The sequence below is a fragment of the Heptranchias perlo genome, chromosome 20, assembly GCF_035084215.1.
Source record: "Heptranchias perlo isolate sHepPer1 chromosome 20, sHepPer1.hap1, whole genome shotgun sequence".
NCBI lineage: Eukaryota > Metazoa > Chordata > Chondrichthyes > Hexanchiformes > Hexanchidae > Heptranchias > Heptranchias perlo.
In genome coordinates, this window is record NC_090344.1 from 38,364,281 (window position 1) to 38,387,681 (window position 23,401).

Below are 23,401 nucleotides of genomic sequence, written 5' to 3' on the forward strand. Positions count from 1 at the left end.
CCTCTTCCTCTATATTCCTTTTCTTAACAGGACACAATGACTCACTGTCTGGGGTCTCCTTTCTGCTCAATTCAAACCTGTGTTTAAGATAATTAAAGGATTTGATAGGGTGGATAGAGAGAAGCTATTTCCTCTGGTGGCAGAGTCCAGAACAAGGGGGCATAACCTTAAAATTCAAGCCGGATGGTTCAAGGGTAATGTCAGGAAGGGTAGTGGAAATCTGGAACCCCCTTCCCCCAAAAAGCTGTTGAGGCTGGGGGTCAATTGAAAATTTCAAAACTGAGATGGATAGATTTTTGTTAGGTAAGGGTATTTAGGGATATGGAATCAAAGTGGGCAAATGGAGTTAAGGTGCAGGTCAGCCATGATCTAACTGAATGGTGGAACAGGCTCGAGGGGCTGAATGGCCTATTCCTGTTCCTATGTCTCAGGAAAAAAAGAAATACTCAAATGCAATTAAAAGGCACTCGAGACAAAGGATGAGAATTCATGCAATGCAAACCGCGATCAGGCGGGAAGATTTCATCCACGGTCCTGTGCAGAAACTTCATGGACACAGCAGGAAGATTCCTCACTGTTAGCTGCTACTAGTGAAAGCATTTCGAAAAGAATGTGTTTGCAACGCGACCAGACACCAGATGTAGGAAGCGTCCGCTCCATGTTCGTGACGTCACGGCACGTAGCGACCGAAATAAGTCACCTCACCCCACCCCCAGAGAAATCGAAGGATCAACAAGAGTTCAGAGGGCACGCAGCAACCCGAGATAATGGGCTGAAGCAACACTCCGAAGAGGTCCTGGGAAAGACATCTCCGACACCCCCCCAGATCAGCAAAAAACAAAACCCGAAGATTTACCACCTTCGCCGTTCAGGAATGCTGATCTATTAGGGAGATTATGGTGATCCAAACCTCAGTTGTTTTATTGCCATTCAACTCAGGCCTGCCGGCTCACCACAGCCTGAAGGAATCTCCACACGACATCGACGAGAGGAAATGCAGCTCATCCCAAGGGACCGACATTGCTGGCTTGGCTCACTTCCATGGAAGAGCACATGTGGATAAGAAGAACCAGAGCGTGGACGGAAAGCACTAACCAAATATTACTGTGTGTTTAGCCCGGCTCTGGAGAATCGGAATGCTCTGAGAAAGGTCCTCGCTCCCTCCCTATCTCTCGAACCTCCTCCAGCCCTACAATCCTTTGCAATCTCTACGCTCCTCCAATTCTGGCCTCTTGCACATCCCCGATTCTCATCGCTCCATCAATGGCGCCCGTGCCTTCAGCTGTCTCGGCCCTAAGCTCTGGAATTCCTTCCCTAGACTCTCTACCTCTCTCTCCTCCTTTAAGATGCTCCTTAAAACCCACCTCTTTGATCAAGCTTTTGGTCATCTGTCCTAATATCTCCTTATATAGTTCAGTGGTAAATTTTGATAATGCACCTGTGCAGCACCTTGGGACATTTTGCTACATTAAAGGCGCTGTATAAATGCAAGTTGTTGTTAAAGGTATGAATGGATCTACATTAGTGGGCGAGTGCTTAACACGCTGGAGATGTCAGAAGGCTGTCTGTATCTGTGACTAAGCCAATCTGAATCAGTGCCAAGGGCCATCGCTCATCGAGGTGGCTCCTGACACTGTATGGGGCTAGGTACTGGCTGTTTTCCCCCAAGAACATCGGGGATATTGTCCATGCCGAGCATGAATGCTCTGATCATGAAGGCACAGCTAGGATGGTCAGGTCATACGGTGCGACTGTCTGGTGAACGAATCCTGAAGAAGAAGATATTTTATGGCGCATTGGGAAGGATGTGAAGGCCTTAGAGAGGGTGCAGAAAAGATTTACTAGGACGGTGCCAGGGATGAAGGACTTCAGTTACGTAGATAGACTGGAGAAGCTGGGGTTGTTCTCCTTAGAGCAGAGAAGGTTGAGAGAAGATTTGATAGAAGTGTTCAAAATCATGAAGAGTTTAGAAAAAGTAAATAAAGAGAAACTGTGCCCATTGGCGGAAGGGTCGAGAACAAGAGAACACAGATTTCAGGTGATTGGCAAAAGAACCAAAGACAACATGAGGAGAAACTTTTTTACGCAGCGAGTAGTTATGATCTGGAATGCGCTGCCTGAAATGGTGGTGGAAGCAGATTCAATCATGGCTTTCAAAAAAGAATTGGACAATTACATGAAGGGAAAAAATGTGCAGGGCTACAGGGGAATGGGACTAACTGGATTGCTCTTACAAAGAGCCAACACGGGCTCGATGGGCTGAATGGCCTCCTTCTGTGTTGTAACCATTCTACAATTCTATTGACAACTGGGAAGCAATTTCCAACAAAAGAGATATAAAGACTACCTAAAAGCGATTCTGAAACAGTGCCAAATAGATGTCCAAAAGTGGGAATAACTTGCCCAAGATAAAAAAGCATGGCACAAAACCATCTACGAAGGCTCCTCCTACTATGTGGACCATCGCATTGCTGATGCTGAATGCAAACGCCAAATGAGGAAGTCTCACTCGAAAAATCAAGATTCCCAACCTGGTGTATCCGGGATCCGAGCAAAAATAGGTCTCATGAGTCGCCAAAGAACTCACTGCAAAAATGAGATGATATTCCAGCTGTCTTCTTCGATAGCGAAGGACGATTGACGACATACAGGCACTGATAGCAGAGCCAACCGACTACCTCTGTGCTGCTCCACTGCCAGAGGTCATTTCTCCATGCTGCTTACTGACCTGTCTGAATATACAACGGTGGGTATCGATGGGCTGCAGTCTCTTCCCTGATCCTGCCCAAAATGAGGCGGGACAGTGGCGGAGAATTAGGCAAAATCTGGCAGCGAGGCCTACCGCGACCTCACCACCCCGACCTCAATTTCCCTTCCCCCGCCCCAACCAGGACCGCCGCTGGCTACTCCTTCCCTGCCTGCCACACGTAAATGCTGGGAGGACCTGGGATTCCCCAGCTCATTTCCCTCCCACCCACCCGCTTCAGTTACCGACCTTCCTGAGAAGATGGTGGGTAGGCCCGAGGTTCAGGGCCTAGTAGAGGCCTCCCTCTTCATCCACATAGAACCCCACTCACTTACCCATGTAGGCCTCAGTGTCTGCCCCCTCATCCCAGTGGAGAATCCTGCCCTTTAGGTCACTATTTATCCCTAAACTAACATCACTAAAAGAGATTATCTGGTCATGTATCTCATTGTTGTTTGTGGGACCTTGCTGTGCGCAAATCAGCTGCCGCGTTTCCTACATTACAACAGCGACTGCACTTCAAAAGTACTTCATTGGCCTTAAAGCGCTTTGGGACGTCCTGAGGTCGTGAAAGGCGCTCACTATAAATGCAAGTTCTTTCTTTCTTTGCAGTTGGGTTAAGCGACTCTCCGAAGAGCACACCAGTTGGGAGAAGCTTGTTAGCTACATGAGAAGTGTTCCAGGATCATTTTTGGAGGTGCTTCGTGAGCGGCTGCTATTTGTTTTTCTCACACGACTGTTAATGAAGTCGCATCCTCAGGAATTGCACGTTCCCGTGATGTGTGAGAGGTACGTTAGTTTTGACAAAAAAAAACTAATGTCGCACTTTTTTAATGAGTAAAAAGGGAGGAGTGTCAGCCCCCCGACGTGTTCTCCTCACTGTACACACAGACCAACATTTATCGGCCGCTTTGACATTCATTCATTGAAGCAAAATCTCTCATCTAAGAAGTTGCCAAATGAATGGTGTTCTCCATTTCAGCCAAGAGTGTGACAGCAGCTCGAGGATACAGCCTGACACCATTTCACACCTGCTGTGGTATAACTGCAGTCAGTGCTCAGTGAAGTTTAACACATAGGTTTATAAACTGGGGTCCCTGGATCCTCTGGGGGTGTGTGAAAGGACCCCAACAGGCCCACAGGGTCATCAGATTTCTGGATTTATTACTGGCACGTTATTTCTGTTGCTGTACACCAAACAAAACTATTTTCTGCCATTGTAGCTGTTTTCCTTTGGGTACCTGACATTGGGGCGTGTGAATATTTGCAGGGAGTCCCCAGGATGTGTGTCAGTATTTCCAGGGTGTCCCCCAGGATGTGTGTGAATATTTGCAGGGGGTCCCCAGGATGTGTGTCAGTATTTCCAGGGTGCCCCAGGAGCGTGTGAATATTTCCAGGGTGTCCCCAGGACGTGTGTCAGTATTTTCAGAGTGTCCCCAGGAGCGTGTGAATATTTGCAGGGAGTCCCCAGGATGTGTGTCAGTATTTCCAGGGTGTCCCCCAGGATGTGTGTGAATATTTGCAGGGGGTCCCCAGGACGTGTGTCAGTATTTCCAGGGTGCCCCAGGAGCGTGTGAATATTTCCAGGGTGTCCCCAGGATGTGTGTCAGTATTTCCAGGGTGCCCCAGGAGCGTGTGAATATTTGCAGGGAGTCCCCAGGATGTGTGTCAGTATTTCCAGGGTGTCCCCCAGGATGTGTGTGAATATTTGCAGGGGGTCCCCAGGACGTGTGTCAGTATTTTCAGAGTGTCCCCAGGAGCGTGTGAATATTTGCAGGGGGTCCCCAGGATATGTAGTATTTGCAGAGAGTAACTGAGATCATTGGGTGTCGCATTTCGTACAAGGCGAGATATAAATCTAAGTTCTTTGTTTCTTTTCTTTTTTGATTCATTCTCAGGACGTGGGCATCGCTGGCAAGGTCGACATTTATTGCCCATCCTTAGTTGCCCTGAAAAGGGGATGGTGTCCCTTCTTCTGTTTGACACAGCTGAGTCGCCACATCAGATGGCAGATAAGAGTCGACTATCTTGGTGTAGGACTGGAGTCACATATAGGCCAGACCGGGTAAGGACAGCGGGTTTCCTTCCCTAAAGGACACCAGTGAACCCAGTTGGGTTTTTACGACAATCCGACAGCTTCAGGGTCACTTTGACTGATATCAGCGTTTTTAAACTGAATTCAAATTCTCAAAACTGACATGGTGGAATTTGAACTCTCAATCTCTGGAGGATTAGTCCAGGGACATAACCACAATGCTACCCTACCTCTAATGCCTGAATTAATATTCACAACAGGGTCAATGTGAGATGTGAATATTTGCAGGGAGTCCCCAGCAGCGTGTCATTATTTGCAGAGAGTCATTCAGATTGCATTAATATTAATTCAGTCTCAATGACTCTCTGCAAATAATGGTCCAGATTCTGCTGTAGCAGGGCATCTAATGGGATCTGCCATTAGTTAGACTTGCCCTTACCCATAAAGGTTTTTAAATTTTTTGTGTGGAAAGTGCGAGCTGATAATGTCGCAGCGAGGGAAACAGGGCATCTGGGATCTGAGTGAACAGGGCAAGCAATCAGATTGAAGGATTGTGAAATTAACAGTGCAAGGACTGAGAAGGAAGTGTAAATTAGAGTGGGTGAATTCAATGTCAGATCAGGTACAGAAAGAGAAATAAAGAGAGGGAAAGAAAGACTGGATTGAGAGAGAAAAAAGAGACAGAAAGGAAAAGTTAAAAAAAAACAATTTTATATTTTTTTAAATCTCCAAAACCTGAAAGAATGAGACTTGTAATAGTTAATTTTCAGTGTCAGGGAGATTGACTGGCAGTAATTAACACTAATCACATCGTTAAAAGGATACTTAGACTGAAACAGACAAGACTTAACTTTCTGTGGCGAGTTCAGTTCCTATCCACCACGCAAATATAGCAACTTCACGCTGGCCAATGCATTTCAATGGTGAGGCAGACAACGAGATTTTTTTTTATTATTCGTTAATGGGATGTGGGCGTCGCTGGCAAGGCCAGCATTTATTGCCCATCACTAATTGCCCTTGAGAAGGTGGTGGTGAGCCGCCTTCTTGAACCGCTGCAGTCCGAGTGGTGACGGTTACTTTTTTTAGCGAGATTGTACAACTGAGTGGCTTACTCGGCCATTCCAGAGGACAATTAAGAATCAACCACATTGCTGTGGGTCTGGAGTCACACAGAGGCCAGACCGGGTAAGGACGGCAGGTTTCCTTCCCTAAAGGACATTAGTGAACCAGATGGGTTTTTACGACAATCCAGTAGTTTCATGCCACCATTACTGATACTAGTTTTTTTAATTCCAGATTTTATTTAATTAATTGAATTTAAATTCCCCAGCTGCCGTGGCGGGATTTGAACTCATGACTCTGGATTATTAATCCATGCCTCTGGATTATTAGTCCAGTAACATAATCACTATACTATTGAACCCGTGAGATGCCGTTTCAGCAAAGCTAATGGCAGAGCGACGCATCTGGATATCCGTGTTTAACCGCGCATCTGCCCCTCACCTTCAGTTGCTGTAGCATTTGCACATAAATAATGGTGGGCGCCATGAGCCTCACTGATATTTTGACAGCAAATTCTGGTCCATTAATATTTGCTGGCGGTGGGGGGGGGGGGGAACGGGGGGTTCAATGGGAGATGTGAATATTTGCACTGGTCCCTAGCAGTGCAGCCCCCTAATATAACAGCAGTCTAAAATATAAATGCATATCTCGAAACACAAAGCAGGTAATAAGTAACAAATAGGGCACTTTAACAAAATGATTTTCAAGCTTTCACACATAAGGGGACGTTTGGTGGGATCATAAGATTTTTATTAGTACGCAGCAACAGAAATAATATGTTGGAATAAAGATACAGAAATCAACTGACCTCTGGGAACAGCACCCCCCACACCCTAGTTTCAAATCTTAGGCTGAAACACTTCTCCCAAAGCAACAGTAGAATCATTGAATGATACGGCACAGAAGGAGACCATTCGGCCCATCGTGCCTGTGCTTGGTCCAATAAATAGGACAAATTATCTTGAGATTTCTTTTTTTTTTAAAGTCCATCCATTTCTCTCCTACTTCTTTCTGCAAAATATATACCCGACAGAATCACATTGGGTGAATCGACAGAAATGATTTGAGCCTTTTGCCGACAGTCAGGTCAAATTGTCAAGCTTGTTACGATCTGGTGATGTGCTGCAAGATCCGTGTCAAAATGTTACAGATATTAAAAAATAAATTCAAATGCAATCAGATTTCCTGGGCTTGCATGGAGATTTTGAACTGATCTCTAAAACACTTGGAGTCTGATTTCTTAGTGCGCTGAACTGCACCTGCATTGCAAAAAAAAACGAAATGAAATGAAAACGCCTTTAAAACTTGCAAGCTCGATTTGCCCCGCTGTTCTGGATGTGTGCGCAGGCGCCTCTAACTTTGGGACAATTATTCAGTGTGCTGAGCAAGAATCTTGGTTCCTGAATGGACAGTTCCAGCGAGCTTGCTTTCATTGGTAGGGATGTTTCTGCTTACGATTTGACTGAGATCTTCCCCCGAGATAACACTTGTATAAATGTGACCGTACAGCCCATTAAGTGACACACACACACACACACCTATATATAAATGCACACTTAACTGGTGCGAGAGACACGCTGCAGAGCAAGAAAGAAGGAGCTGAGCTTGATCTGATCACCGAATCGTTGCAGCAATGTTGCACAAGTCAGCCTTCTTTGCCCTCCTGGTTTCCATTCAACTCGGAGGCTGGTCGGCTGCAGATGAAATAGCTCCACCTGTTGAGGATCAGAACGAGTCACTGGCATCCAGAAGGACGAGACTTTCAGCGCAGAATTCAGGTAACTGTCTCCTTTCGTGTGCGCTCAGGTCCCCTCACCACGAATCCGCACTGACTTGAGACCAAAGATATGCCACGGCTTCCAGTGCCCCTCGCACTTGGTTTAAGGTCCTACTTGTCCTCCCTTGAGTACAAGCAGTCAAGGTGCTTTGAATTCCCCTCAGGTATTTAAGTGCATTTTACAATTTTTTTGATCTCCGTAATTCTTCATGTAAAATAAACGTCGGGTTTTCCTCTGCGTTTTTTTTGAGGAGACGGATACTTTGTAGAACTGGGCAGAGAGTCACCGTCTAGCTTGAACTGTGCAATGATTTTTTGGTTAGTTGGTTGCAAGTGAGGCACATTGTTTATGTAAAAACGTGGTCATTTTATTTTCAAAATGAAACTTGTGTCTTTGAATGTAAAACTGCTGTGCACTGTAATTAAATTTAGTGGATGCAAAGAACATGGTCCTTTTCGTTCAAACTTTTGCATAGGAGTGTGGGGGGAGGATTGTTGAAGGCAAATGCTTAATACTTGACTGGAGAAAAGGCTGCTTCGCATGTGGTCTGTGTGGGAGTCTGCACTAACCCTTCAGCAAAGGGTGAGGAGTCAGCTTGCACAGACTAGACTGCAGCATTGGTTCCTTGTGTTCTGCATTACACTGGGGTGTGTGTTGTGCTCACTCCTAAAAGTACTTAGTTGGCAAGGGAAACCAGGATGAATCATGCTCAAGAGTGGCACGAGACAAAGGAATTGGTAAGTTTTTTTTACGTAATAAAAAGTACCACCGTTGAATTTCAGACAGAATGCAAAGTTAGACAAGTGAACTTTGTACGACTGAGGCCATGAGTTAGGATGCCTTTATAATGAGCCCTTGTATGAATATGGCACTGTGGACAATACAATTTGATCTTGCTTTATTTTTATTGCTAGCCCTCGTTTGTGCAGCTGTTACAATACTGGGGATAGAGTTTGATCTGCATTAAGTTGTTTTTTTTTGTGATGTTCAATCTCGAGCTATTCTCAATCGATTGTCCTAAAAACCTTAAAGAAAAAAATGTAAAAGTAGCTTCTGCGATTTTAGTGGTGCCTAAGATTCATATACAATTCTTATTTCTGAATTCTACATCGTACTGATTGGCGATTTCCACTGCCACAATAGCTGATGAAACATGCATTGGTTATAGGAGTATCTGAGAAATCACATCAAACACCCTTTCAATGTACTGCCCCAGATTTACAGCAGTCAGCTTGAACACCAGCTACTGGGCTGAATGTAGTCTGATCTATCAAAAGTGCATTTCACTGTTGTATTTTTTTTGTCACTGCAATAATTCATTTAGGAATACTGATTTAAGCTTTTCTGTGACAAGATCCTGAACATAAAGTGTGCCTTCCTTAGCGTCTGGTAGCTTCACATTAAACAGAGGAATTTTTTTAGTCTTGCCATTAGGTTTTCAGTAAATCACAGTGGTGATGGTGAGAAAGAAAGAGTCTGCATTTCTAAAGCATCTTGGCGTCTCCTCAGGGAGATGATAAGCTTCACATCCAAAGAATTCCTTTTGATGTGCAGCTCGCTGTTGTTATGTCGATGGAAGCCTTAGCTCAGTGGAAGCACACTCATCGCTGAGTCAGAAGATCGTTGGTTCAAGCCCCACTCCAAAGACTTCAGCCCGTAATCTCGGCTGAAACTCAAGTGTATACTGAGGAAGTGCTGCACTGTTGGTGATGCCGCCTTTCAGATGAGATCTTAAAATGAGGTCCCGTCTGCTTTCTCAGGTGGGCATTAAAGGTCCCAGAGCACTATTTGAAGAAGACTGAGGGAGTTCTCCCCTGGTGTCCTGGCCAATAATTATCCCTCAACCAACAAACCAACATCACAAAAAAGAACAGATTATCTAGTCATTTATCTAATTCGCTGTTTGTAGGACCATGCTGTGTGCAAATTGGCTGCCGTGTTTCCTACGTTACAACAGTGACTACATTTCAACAGTAATTAATTGGTTGTAAAGCACTTTGGGATGTCCTGAGGTCATGAAAGGCACGATATATCTGCAAGTTCTTTCTTAAACTGTACTGGCTTGAGCTGATTTGTTTCTGTGTCTCATGGACAATAGTGGAGTGGTGGGAGACAACAAGAAATGTCAGGAAGCAGTAACACAAGCCTGGATTATATTCCACATCCCATCCTGTCCAGTTTGCTACTTGTGCATTACATATTGTGTACACCAGTCATCTCGCATGGGGGGTTAAGAACCAGTGCAGTCTTCAGGTGAGATGGTTTAGAGGCTGGGTGATTTTTGGACCAGGGCGTGCAGACATAATTCAGTCCCCATTTTAAAGTGATGCATTCGGACCTTATTCCTATATTTCTATTATAAATTGCTCTCTGCATATTAGAATGGAAACTGTCTATGTAAACTTGTCACGCTGTAATAACACCGGCCTGAGTGATCCTGAGGGAAGGTGTAACTACAGCCTTACAAGTTGACATCAACAGTTTCAATAGAACGTGGACTTTGTAATCTATGATCCCAGGGATGAGGGACTTCAGTTACGTGGATAGACCGGAAAAGCTGGGGTTGTTCTCCTTGGAACAGAGAAGGTTGAAAGGAGATTTGATAGAGGTATTTAAAATCATGAAGGGTTTAAACAGAACAGATAGAGAGAAACTGTTCCCATTGGCGGAAGGGTCAAGAACCAGAGGACATAGATTTAAGGTGATTGGTAAAAGAACCAAAGGTGACATGAGGAAAAATGTTTTTACACAGCGAGTGGTTAGGATCTGGAATGCACTGCCCCGGGGGCGGTGGGGGAGGTCTTGGAGGCAGATTCAATCGTGGCTTTCAAAAGGGAACTGGATAAGTACTTAAAAGGAATACGGGGATAGGGCGGGGCAGTGGGACTAGCTGGATTGCTCTTTTTGAGAGCTGGCGCGGACTCAATGGGCCGAATGGCCTCCTTCCGTGCTGTAACCGTTCTATGATTCTATTAACTGCATGCCGATGTAAGATTGTTATTATATTAATAAATAAACATTCTAAAAGTAGTGTGTCTTGTGTGCAATTCCTGCCTGTCACACCTTAACTGTCACACTTGAAAGTATAAAGAAACATAGGAACTTTCTGTTAACATGAAATACCAGAGCCAGAATGTCTGCAGGCTCTGAACTGAGATCTGCATGAACTCACTTGACTGCGCTTACTTGACTTTGTGGTTAGACTTTACATCCTTGAAGGGGCACATAGTTACACTTCGTTCTCCACTCGACTTTGCGGAATAAGCTCGAGGGGCTGAATGCCCTACTCCTGTTCCTATGTTCATGGTAGAATATTCCTGATCTTATAACACAGTGCAATCTCTGGCTTATTGTGAGTATTGCTAGGGGAGATTTACTTGCAATACAACAAAAAGTGATACATCTTATGCATACCAATTTCTGTTACACTACAGATGTCACATTATCACACATGCAAATTTGTGTATCATACAAAGAACATAAAATATAGCTAAAGTCATGGAATGCACTCGGAAGCTCTCTCGGCAAATGAAACTATTATATTAAAACAAGAATCAGAATTTCTGCAATGTCTGACTGACCTTAGCAATCACACTTTGAAAAAAAGTAAGAAAGCCAGGCACTTCATCCTGGGTTCTGACTTGCAGCCTGAAGAGCAATTGAACTCTGACTGACCTCCTAGCATAAGACTTTGTGGCCAGAAAGGAACATTGCTTTATTTCGGTAGCAGAATACTACATTATGCATTACATGGTATAACACGCCTCTCCTTATAAAACAACCTATCACCCAACTTATGAGCAATGGCACGAGAGCTGCACAATATAACAAGTCTTGTGTCCATCATGCTCCAGATGTCACACAGTTCCAAAACAACCTTTTTTTAAAAAAAGGGAAAGAAAAACGGTTCTTGACCCACAGCCTGAAATTTACAAACAATTACAACTGTTCTCTGATTGATTTCAGCATTATAAATAGCTACAGTTATCTGGATTTGCCAATTTAGAGCAGTGGCCTTAAAGGGACAGGCCTGGTTAGCAGTTAAATATCATAATCGTGATCAATGCCACAGACGCTCCAATAGTAGCTTAAAATAAGCACGTAAACATATTTAATTCTCCTTCCCAAGTCTTTGGCTTTCCCCAAGCATCATGAGAAGTCTTTAAGTTGCCTTGCTCTGAGAACTCTCTCCACATCTGTGCCCACAAGCTCCCCTCCCTGCTTGGCTTCTGCTCAGCACATTGCCGCAATGGCATGGCCAAAACATGCAACTTGGTGCAAGTTATTGGTTGGTACGATATTATTAAACCTTCATTGAGGGGAGGAAGCAGTTGATTATTAAGAAATCTAACCACCAGTACATGTCCCTATTACCTTGTAGCACCTTACTCCCAATAGGACTTCAAGTCTTTCACTGGTGACTAGGGTTGCCAATCCTCCAGGATTGACCTGGAATCTCCAGGACACTGCTGCGAGCAAACCAGGGACAAAAATCATTGGGGCATTAAAGAAAATGGTGTTTTTGTTTAACTTTCTTTGAACACTTTCACTTATTAGTTATGAAAATATTGGAGATGGGGGAAAAAGGGGCTATTTGACTGAGAGTCAAGAATCATCTATTCGAATAACAAAGAGTCAATTGGACAGCAAACAAGAGTTTGCTGATCAATTGACGCGGGAAGGCAGTGCGCTGTGAGGATGGACATGTTAAGCGGGTGCTTGGGGATGGAGGCAGAAGGTCTTGTGATGAAACCTCCGGGAATACGTCCATCTGGAGTTGGCAACCTTACTGGTGACCCACGTGTACGATCCTTACCCCGCCTGTCCTTCAGCGACTGAGATCTCTGGCAATCTATCTGAATTGACTTTCAGTCTGTTCTCTCTCCCTGTAGCTGAAATCATCCGGTGCCTAAACAACGCACTCCACGTGGGATGCGGGGCGTTTGCGTGCCTGGAGAATTCGACCTGCGACACCGACGGCATGTATGATATCTGCAGGTCCTTCCTGTACAGTGCTGCTAAATTTGACACTCAGGTACGGGGTTAATCGACGCGACTCTATGTAGGCTCTATGGGGTAGATTTATGTCTTCACCGTCTGGGCGTCGACCATCATCTGGGCGGACCGCAGAAAGGAGCATGTGGCAGAGGGGATTGCATGTCCCTTACAGTCCACCAATGGAAGGAACATCTAGCGGACTCTGTTGCCAGGAGTGTAATCCTCCCTGCCATATGTTCCCGAATGCCCTCCGCCCAGATGATGCTCAACTCACAGACAGTGAAGATGAAGATCCATCCCAAGATGTGTCAACAGGAGAAGTGTTTAATGCATCAACATTCTCAATGTAAATTAGAGGTCTGTTTGATGAATTTTATTAATCTGTAACCGATTCCGGTTCGGCAAATGAAACTGAGAACCACGATTGAAAAGGGAGCTGCAGGTAGGCAGGATGGTACCTGAGATTCCTTGCACCTTGAACTCGCAGCGTAAGCCAAGCCATTTCTAAAGGGAAGTAGATGTAAATGCCCATTGGGGGGTGGGGGAGGGGAGTAATCAGGGAAACAGAAACCTTTGACTGTTGTTGACTCGCTCGACCCAAGCAGCAAGTTACAAATGACACTGGTGAAGGGCTGGGAACAGATTGTCCATTTTTAAAAAGATGAAGAAAAATATTGTCCCTGTAAAACTGTGCTATAAGTCTTTTGGACCCTGGCTAACTTTAGGCAGATTGTCCTAAACCAGTTTGCCCTTTGACTCAGCTGCTGAGGACTCAGTTAAGATGATTGGTGTTCTCGTTCTGCGCTTGATTTCACGTTTTTGAACTCCTGATAAGTACATATACAATTTGCTGCAGCATCACTGCATCATCAGTGAATCAATATGCATGCAGTGGGCAATGGCTGCTGCTATACTTGTTGAAGATTGCAACCCATAGACATGCAAACGAGTTTAGTTACGTCTCCTAATTGCACCAGGAAATGAAGGAACGGAAGCACCAGAGAAACTTAAAACAAGAATTATAGCTTGTCTATGAGTGAAGCAGGTTGCCTGCAAGTCTGCTACAACGTAGTGTAGGATGCAATGGACTTGCAAAGAATTCTTTGGTCCGCCCATGAAGAGGCTGTCATCTTTATTTTGATGCGAGCATTTGTTCGTTGTTAAAGAAAGGCAAAGGAGATGAGTGAATGGCCTGGTACGATTTCTCTTGGACACTGGTGCAGTTTCAACTGCCTTTACATAATATTACATACGGTACACAAATAAGCCATTCAGCCCAACTGGTCCATGCCGGTGTTTATGCTCCACACAAGCCTCCTCCACTTGACTTCATCTCACCCTTTCAACATATCCTTCTGTTCCTTTCTCTCTCATGTACTTATCTAACTGCCCCTTAAATGCATCGATGCTATTTGCCTCAACTACTCATTGTGTCACCAAGTTCCACATTCTAACCACACTCTGAGTAAAGAAGTTTCTGCTGAATTCCTCATTGGATTTATTAGTGTCGATCTTATATTTATGGCCCCTAGTTTTGGATTTCCCTACAGTTGGAAACATCTTCTCTATGTCTACCCTATCAATCCCCTTCATAATTTTAAAGACCTCTATTAGGTCACCTCTGAGCCTTCTCTTTTTCTGGAGAAAAGAGCCCCAGCCTGTTCAGTCTTTCCTGATAGCTATAACTTCTCAGTTCTTCGTCTATTGTAAATGTATCTCTGGTGTTCGTGACTACCACAGAAGGATGAACTAGTTCAGGAACTGTGTCATGATGATTTGGGTCATGGAGACACAAGACTTTTTAAGCGCTGGAAGTGAGGTAGAGAATGACAAGCTCACCCCAGAGAATTGAGTTGAGAGCGAAGGTGGGAGGAACCTGAGCTCTGCAGCACTGAGAGGAAACTGAAAGCAGATCTCATAAGGTTATATAAGATAGTAAAGGGCTTAAAAAAGGCAAATCCAGAGCACATTTCAAAATAAACCATGACAATAGGAAAAGAGGGCACAGGTCCAAACCCGCAGAAGTCAAATATCAGACCTATTTAAACATGTTCTTCTTCACGCATTGATTAACTGTTGGATGCTCATCTATATCACACAGAGCTCATCTATATCATACCTTGTGAAATCACATTAAATCTTGCCAAGCCAACTCACTCATGTAAAACAGGCAAAACCAAACTCTCACCCCCAAATAAAACAGAATTCATTGAATAGTATCATAGCGCACAGCCTGTGCTGGCTCTTTGAAAGAGCTAACCAATTAGTCCCACTCCCCCCGCTCTATTCCCATAGCCCTGCAAGTTTCTCAAGTATACGTCCAATTCCCTTTTGAAAGTTACGATTGAATCTGCTTCCACCACCCTTACAGGCAGCGCATTCCAGATCATAACAACTCGCTGTGTAAATACATTTCTCATCTCCCCCCTGGTTCTTTTGCCAATTATCTTAAAATTGAAGACAGATGAAAGAAACAAAGTTCATCTTCACACAGGCCCAGCAGCCAACTGTTATAAAATTGTGCCAGGGGAAAGCAAGATTTGATTTGGGCTTCTGATCAGATTGTACACCTGCAAGCCGCGATGATCTGCTGCTCCTTCCAGCTCAAGTTCCTGCAGCGTCTCTATTCGGCAAGTGCTTTGTGCCACCATGAGGTGGACTTGCAGGTTTGTGCCACCAAAACCTATAAAAACATAATCAAACGGCCCAGCAAACATTTTTCACCGTTGCAAAATCTCACGCACTCTTAAGTTACCTTGTGCTTGTCCTACACGGTAGCACCATGATGACACTGCTCAAGTAATTCAGTTATGTAGGAGCGACATCAAGAGGGCTTGAGATCGATGTCACCTGAAGTTACATTTGGGTGAAAGTTAGTCAGGTCAGAATGGGAGTAATTGTAGAACAAAGCAGCCAGTTGAGTGGCTTGCGTGCCTTTCGAGGGAAGGCATTATTATTGCAGAAGTTCTGAAGTAGTCGCCAAGGGAGGTAGTCAGTGTAATCTGAGAACCTTATGTACCCACTCACAAGAATGAGCCAGAGGCATTCAAGTGTCTGGGCGACATCGGGGTAAAGCATCCCAGGCAGTCTTGGATCTTAGGAGTATCCTTTGGCGAAAAACAGTATCATCTAAGTAATCGAACATCTCTCTGATGAAACCTTTGCGATTCATCGAGTCTCTTCTCGTTAAACTTGTAATGTCCATGAGTTTCAACCATTAATGAAGAGTGGAACAAGCACCAGGTAAGGAAACCCATTACTGGGCAAGACTGTATTTGGGAAGCCATCATCACAGAGGCTACTGGTAAAGGCGGGACCTATCGGGAGGGTCATATGAAGTTGGTGAGAAAGGACTTCCTTTAGCTGTTTTCTAGTTGGATGTCTCATTGTACTTTGCTATGGTTACCAATAACTGTTAGTAGGACAAGGACGGAAAGAAAGTTAAAAATGTAGACAAGGATTTTACTGTGGTCTGAATCGTCAGGTCCAAGTCCTTGGTCCTCTGTATTTCCATCAATAGCATACATGGCTCCTGACATCTAAACTAGTACTGTTGTTAGTTAGCGGAGTTTGGACCATTGCACTAGGTGAGCTAAAGAGAGGAAGGAATTTGGGACAAAAACACACTGCTATTGCTGAAGCTTTTGCTTTTAAAATATTTGCTGTTGATGTTCAGGAAAATGTCTCCAGTTGATTCTTTCTGCAATTATTTCCAATACATACTTTGGCTGCTGCACAATGTTTCATGACTGACCAGTGTTTTGTACCTTAGGGAAAAGCATTCGTCAAGGACAGTTTGAAGTGCATCGCTAACGGGATCACTTCCAAGGCCTTCTTCACCATTCGTAGATGTTCTGTTTTTCAAAAAATGATCGCCGACATTCAGGAGGAGTGTTACAGGAAACTGGACATCTGTACAATGGCGAAACGCAACACAGCAGCAATAACCGAAGTCATCACGCTCCCCGCACACTTGAAAAACAGGTATGGTACTGCGTGCTGGAAGTGTATGGGCATCGGAAGTCATTCTGCACTCAGTCTACAGAACAGGCTCACTGGGGAGATGGTGGAAGCAGATGGCATTGATTCATTCAAATGCAAATTAGATAAATTGCTTTCAACATTCTGGGACACAGTATATGAGTAATTTGATTCATGACATGTGGAACGTGTAGCAAGCTCGGGAGGAACAGGTGACTTTGGAGCTATGGTTCCCAAAGCTCTCCACCACTGGGGGGTTTTCCCATGTCATGTCAGGGTCTGTTGTAGACTAATTGATGGAGATTGATCTCTGTAATTAGTCAACAACTCCATTATGGTTGTATCATGTGACTACCAGGACGGCAGATTGAGCTGACTGTTTATTTCATCTTGTGATTCCTTTGACTGAAAGAAAAATACAATTTGACTCATTTAATTCATCAGATTGCGACCTGAATATTTTCTGTGTCAGATCCTAGCTGTGGGGCATCGTGACTCTTAATTATCCGCCCCACTTTTATTGAACTGTCATCACTGCATTATAAAACCAAGTATATAAATCAAAGCACCAGTTCTTTGAACTCTTCTCATTTTTATTTAAATAATCGGTCGACTATTGTCCTGTGACTGTCCTCCCCAACCTCTTTCTAAGGCAGGGACCTGAACCCTGGTGTTCTGTTTGGGACTGTCCATCGTCGCTCTTTTGTAGACTTGTTCTGTACTGCGGCTGTGTCAGGGATTGTACGTTGTGGGCGCCGTCGGCAAATTCCAGGATTAGCTCATTCACCTCTCGATGGCATTCCCTCCATCGACGCTCCCGCTCCCCTTCCTCCAGAGGCTCGTCCGCCCAAAGCCGATGGCAATGTCGGGAGGTGACCAGGCGACTTAACCGGCACTGGTTGTTGACCAGTAGTGGGTTTTAACACCTGAACCGACAGAAGAGATGTGTGGCTTTGTGTTTGCATTCAGCTAAGAGCAGGCTGTTCTTAACTGTACACGAGCTGCTACAGCACTAGTTTGCTGTGTCTGTCTCTACAATTCTCCTGGGTGGCACTCCTGTTGGGTTGGCCTCAAGATAAGTAACTTCATTTTACGAGCCCTGGTAGTCAGTTGCAGCTGTAGAGAGGGAATTGCAGTGCAGCACAACGACACCAATTTGCATTTATATGACGCCTTTGACATCGTAAAACGTTCCACGACGCTTCACGGGAGTGTAATCAGACAAAAATTGACACGGAACAAACGAAGGAGATATGAGGAGAGGTGACTGATAGCTTGGTCAAAGAGGTAGGTTTTAAGGAGCGTCTTAAAGGAGGAGAGAGAAGTGGAGAGGTTCAGGAAGGGAATTTCAGAGCTTAAGGTCTAGACGGCTGAAGGCACAGCCGCCAATGCTGCTGCAAAGGGAGTGGGGGTGCACAAGAGGCCAGAGCTGGAGGAATGTAGTGATCTCGGAGGGTTGAAGAGCTGGAGGAGGTTGCACAGATAGGGAGGGGAGAGACCCTGGAGGCCACATTGAAGTAAATTTGTCACAGCAGGAATTATGGCTGCATGTTGCCATAGATTTTTGGCTGAAGAAAGCCAGTTCCAAATACAGTTTGGCTCGGTGGTCAGACACTTGCCTCTATAATCAGAAGGTTGTGGGTTCAAGCCCCACTCCAGGACTTGAGCACGTCATCTAGGTGACACTTCAGTGCAGTACTGAGGGAGAGCTGCATTGTCGGCAGGACCATCTTTCAGATGTGACGTTAAACCCTGCGTCTGTTCATCTGCTCAGATGGACGTAAAAGATCCCACAGCATTATTTGAACAAGAGCAGGGGAGTTCTTTCCGGTGTCCTGGCCAACATTTATCCCTCAACCAACATCACCAAAACAGATTAAATTATCTTACAGCTGTTTGTGGGACCTTGCTGCGTGCAAATTAGCTGCCCCATTTGCCTACATAATAATAGTGACTGCACTTCAAAAGTATTTCATATCCTCAGGATATGAAGGGCTCAATATAATGTAAGTTTTTTCTTTTAATCATTTAAAGAATCATAATTGACCTTAACTTCCATTGAAAATTGAGAAGCCGAGGTAAAGAATCAAGACCTTTTATTTGGTGTTGAAAGATAAGCTTCCTTTGAAGGTTCTCTTTGATAATTATTGGTTTTGAATTTCCCTTTTAAATGTCAAGATGAGTTCTCATTTAATTTCTCCCTTCATTTGCGTCATTGCCTCCAGGTATTACAACAAGCTACTGAGGAGCCTTCTTGAATGTGACGAGGAGACAGTGAACAGCATAAGGGAGAACATGATGGCGGGCTTGGGATCGCACTTCTCTGGCTTCGTTCACCTGCTCCAAGGTGACCGCTGCTTGTCGTCACCTCAGAGGGGAAACGTTAACAGCCGGCCATCCAGCGACCACCAGAAACTGCGCGTTTTCCTCCGAAATCTCCACGGCAACGAGGCACCCTCCCAACAGGGCCCATCGGGTGAGAATGAGTGATAGCGGGGGAGGGATGGAAGAGATGACCTGCAGAACTGAGGTGTTCCCAGTGTCATCCTTGAAACTGGCAGTGTTCATATCATGGCAGCTAACAGGGAGCAAATGTCCAACTCCAACTTCAGCAGAAAGCAAACTGGCAAGTGGTGAGCATTGAGGCTGAAGCTTTTTAAACCAACAAAGTGTATCCAAAAGTCAGAGCACCTATTTTCTTTACAGAACACAATCCAAATCAGACTTGGCTGGAACCTAGTCCAGGTCAAGTACCACCATCAACATTTCAAAATGCCACATAGTTCCCTTCATGTTTTCCCCTGGAATTCTGGAGCAGAAGGTGTGAGGTGTGACACAAATCCAACAACCCAAGGGAGGCAAGAATAGAGGGTCACTATAGTTTTATGAATGAACAAGCATTCTTGACAAGGAATACTTGAACTGAGATCTTTGTTGGCAGTATTTATAAACAAAGACTGACCTTGGTCATATGATATTCCTCCATCTGGTGTCTTAACGTGGATGTTAACAGGTTTATTCTGAATGGGTTAATATCTCTGCTTGAACGGCAGACAGAGGTATGTCATACATTAAGCACTCAATCGCCAATAGTGCCAACAGTCAGTTCTAGGCTCAAGTATCGCCTGCTTAGAAGGCTTCTGCCACAGGTGGCAGATTACTGCATCAGGACATTTAGGTTCAGGGGCTGTTCCATTTAGGAAAAGCTCTTTGGGGTGCTGATCTGACCATTTGTCACAGGTGACTTAACTCAGTGCTACAGGTGAAGGCAAATTTGTACATTGGCGTTCACTCCATGAGCATAATCTCCAAGAAGAGAAAAACCCTATTTAAAAAATCAACCTTTTATCAAAGATTGGGTAGAACATCGTCTTTTTCTCTTTGGGGGTTTCGATTCTGGCCAATGGATAAAAATTTCCCCTCTTTGCAGACTGTATTGTCTTAATCCAGTTCTCGCTGAGCACAAGTCCAGTCCCCTAACTATCTCTGAACTGGCAAGAAGGCTGGAAGTGGATACATCACACTGGTACACTGGGGGCTGTCTTCTGACTCATGGTTAAGGCACATTGCAAGCTGAGGGTAAAAGGAACTTCAATCTGCATTTAATACACAGTATACTGTCTTGCAACAAACCCAGTGAAATTCTACACCTTAGTATGTAGCATTCTTGACTAATCAGGACTGCAACTTGGCATAGAGGATCCAGAAACAGTGAAATACTGGTTATGGAATGGATCTGAGTGCTAACAAATCATTTGCCCCAACTGGACCTCACTGTGATTGCAGTTTCTGGATGGAAGTGCCCAGTCCCATTACCAACACCCTGACGTGAAGCAGGGAAGATCACTCTTCTAAATAAAACAATTTTTAAAAAAATTAGACACCAAACATTTTTAATTTATTTTCTTTCCACTTGCATCTCTTAAAACCAGAAAGCACCAGACTCGATTCGAAGATTGAGGGATGCACTAATCAAGGTGTTTGATACCATAACGCGATTCGATTCGGTAAAAACAAAGAAACTATTTCCTCTGGTGGGCAGAATCCAAATCAAGGAGGCATAATTGTAAAATTAGAGCCAGACCATTTAGGAGTGAAATCGGGAAGCATTTCTGAATCTTCAGAATGTCTCATTAATATCGACACGTCCATATCTTAACAACTGAATCAATAGAGATGATCACTGCAGCACCAAATACATCAGTAGAAAATTTATCACCACATAACAACTTCATACAGATAGGATTGCAGTGATGCCCACAAACATTCAGTTAAAAGGTGTCAAAAGATTTCACGGACATTAAAGAGAGAAAAAGTGTCAGAAACTAGTTGATTACAGCCACAAAAAAGTACTTGTGTACAGTAAACTCATTTTAGCCCGGGCAAACAAAAGTTCCTTCAACTTCACAACATTTCTGTTGTATCTCTATTTTACACTCGTGCTTGCCTTCCTTCAGATTGATGCTTGATTGGCACCCCATCCACCACCCTAAACATTCACCACCGGCGCACAGTGGCTGCAGTGTGTTCCATCCACAGGATGCATTGCAGCAACTCGTCAAGGCTTCTTCGACAGCACCTCCCAAACCCGCGACCTCTACCACCTAGAAGGACAAGGGCAGCAGGCACGTGGGAACAGCACCACCTGCACATTCCCCTCCAAGTCACACACCATCCCGACTTGGAAATATATCACCGTTCCTTCATCGTCGCTGGGTCAATATCCTGGAACTCCCTTCCTAACAGCACTGTGGGAGAACCTTCACCACACGGACTGCAGTGGTTCAAGAAGGCGGCTCACCACCATTTTCTCAAGGGCAATTAGGGATGGGCAATAAATACCGGCCTCGGCAGTGACGCCCACATCCCATGAACGAATAAAAAAAAAATCTCCCTGATCCACCCATAATTTCCCAGCCCAGGAAATGGATGGTTAATCTACTGCCAAGCTTTGCTAATGCTTCTCAATAACCGCTCCTGGAGGGGTTTTATAAGAGCCGATGTGGGGCTTTCCCATAACGGCTCAGCGGAGACTGGGAACTGACGAAGTGTTGGGAAATCTGGGAGTTTGAATGCTAGTCCTTTGGAATTCCAACGCCCTCTTAACTTCCACGCCAGCAGAAGTAGCAGTGGGAGGACCTTCACCACACGTACTGCAGCGGTTCAAGAAGGCAGCTCACCACCACCTTCTCAAGGGCAATTAGGGATGGGTAATAAATGCCAGCCTCGCCAGCGATGCCCACATCCCAAGAACGAATTTTTCAAAAAATTGCCCCTGTCACATTTCCCCTGGCCACAAGGGATTGGATGAAGCCAGAAGATAGAGAAAGAAATAATGATGAACCTCAGAATAAAAACGCTGGGAAGCCTCCTTGGTCCTTCAGCTGTCCAAAAGCAAAAAAAGTAGCTCATTGTAGGTTGAGTGTTTCAACGCATCATTTAAACAATTCTTCTCGATCAAGCTGAAGCAAGCTAATGCATCAAATCCATAAGGAACCTGTGGAAGTGAGGTGGTCACCTTCAGTCTGATTAATCCTTTTGGGATACTAAGGGAAATAATCGCTCACACTAATCTTTTGTTGGGAGGGGGATGCCTTCTCTGTTTACAGTCCAAACGGGGGGAGACATTTTAAAAAGCAGACATTATTTTAAAAGTTTGCAGTGGTCGTTCCTGTAAGCTGACCAATAATATGACAAATGCCAGGGACTGGTGAGGGGCCATCCATAATTGTCCTGTTTCTCGTCAAGGGTATGAAACACTCTGACAACCCGCCTACCAACCAAAAGAAATGGTTGTGATGGTTCAGGAGGATGTTAAACTCACCTCCAAAAACTGAATCAACTGCCCATTCAGCTCCTGGCCGCCTGCGGGATCTTGCTGTGTGAAAAATGGCCACCCTAACAACAGCCACTGTGCTTCAAAGCAACCAATTACACGTGCAGCGCCTTGGGTGGCTTTTTGAGAGACGTGATAAAATGCTTGATAAATGCAAGCGTCTTGATTTCAAAACTGATCATTTATGCAGATTGTAATAGAACGTAACAGAAAATCACTTCCCCTCTCCCGCCCTCCCTCAACCCCCCCAAGTACCAATGTTAAAATTATGGATGGCCCCTAACTCACTGAGACACCAAATTGTCAGGTGGAGTCCAAACACATTTCTATAATTATATTATATGTTATTTATTTTAATTCCAAACCTTGTAATTGAGTGATCTGGTTTTCTTGTGCCTTGATTCTCAATGCATCAGCTGCACGATTTCTTACTGTGGGTCAATGTTTTGCACTCAAGGCTTCATGAATGTCGTCCGTTTTGTAACTATATGTTTGTAACTTAAGCATTAAAGTTATAATTACACCCATTAATATGGCAGATAACTTTGTTGTGGTTTATCACATCCTTTCATGTCAGGCTGAGGTTCAATGCCTTTCTTACACGGATTATAGAAATGGCTAGCATTTAAAGAATTAATACATAATTTGCAACACATATATATTCCTTTAAGGAAAAGTGGTCCAACCGTGGTTAACAAAAGAAATTAAAGATCGTATTGAATCAAAGGATGAGGCATATAAAGTGCCAGAAAAAGCAGTAAGCCTGAGGATTGGGAGCATTTCAGAATTCAGCAAAGGAGGACCAAGAAATTGATAAAGAAAGGGAAAACAGAATATGAGAGTAAACTAGCGAGAAACACAAAAACGGACTGTAAAAGCTTCTATGGGTATGTAAAAAGGAAAAACTGGCAAAGGCAAATGTGGGTCCCTTACAGACAGAGACGGGAGAATTTATAATGGGGAAT

At 44.3% G+C, this 23,401-nt stretch overlaps 1 protein-coding gene across 1 annotated transcript; it reads left to right on the forward strand.

Annotated features, from left to right (window-relative positions):
* The first annotated feature begins 7,394 nt into the window (after positions 1-7,394).
* On the forward strand, positions 7,395-22,964 carry LOC137336124 (stanniocalcin-1-like). The gene is made up of 4 exons (XM_068001607.1): positions 7,395-7,621; positions 12,514-12,656; positions 16,392-16,603; positions 18,826-22,964. The coding sequence occupies exons 1-4, from the start codon at positions 7,477-7,479 to the stop codon at positions 19,088-19,090; spliced, it is 765 nt and encodes a 254-aa protein (XP_067857708.1). The 5' UTR covers positions 7,395-7,476; the 3' UTR covers positions 19,091-22,964.
* The last annotated feature ends 437 nt before the right edge of the window (positions 22,965-23,401 follow it).

What these genes read in the sequence shown, in the direction of transcription:
- LOC137336124 (XM_068001607.1), top strand. Translation starts at nt 7,477, where the DNA reads ATGTTGCACAAGTCAGCCTTCTTTGCCCTCCTGGTTTCCATTCAACTC. An exon ending in ACTTTCAGCGCAGAATTCAG is followed by an intron (nt 7,622 to 12,513) that starts GTAACTGTCTCC and finishes CTCTCCCTGTAG; the next exon opens with CTGAAATCATCCGGTGCCTA. An exon ending in CTGCTAAATTTGACACTCAG is followed by an intron (nt 12,657 to 16,391) that starts GTACGGGGTTAA and finishes TTTGTACCTTAG; the next exon opens with GGAAAAGCATTCGTCAAGGA.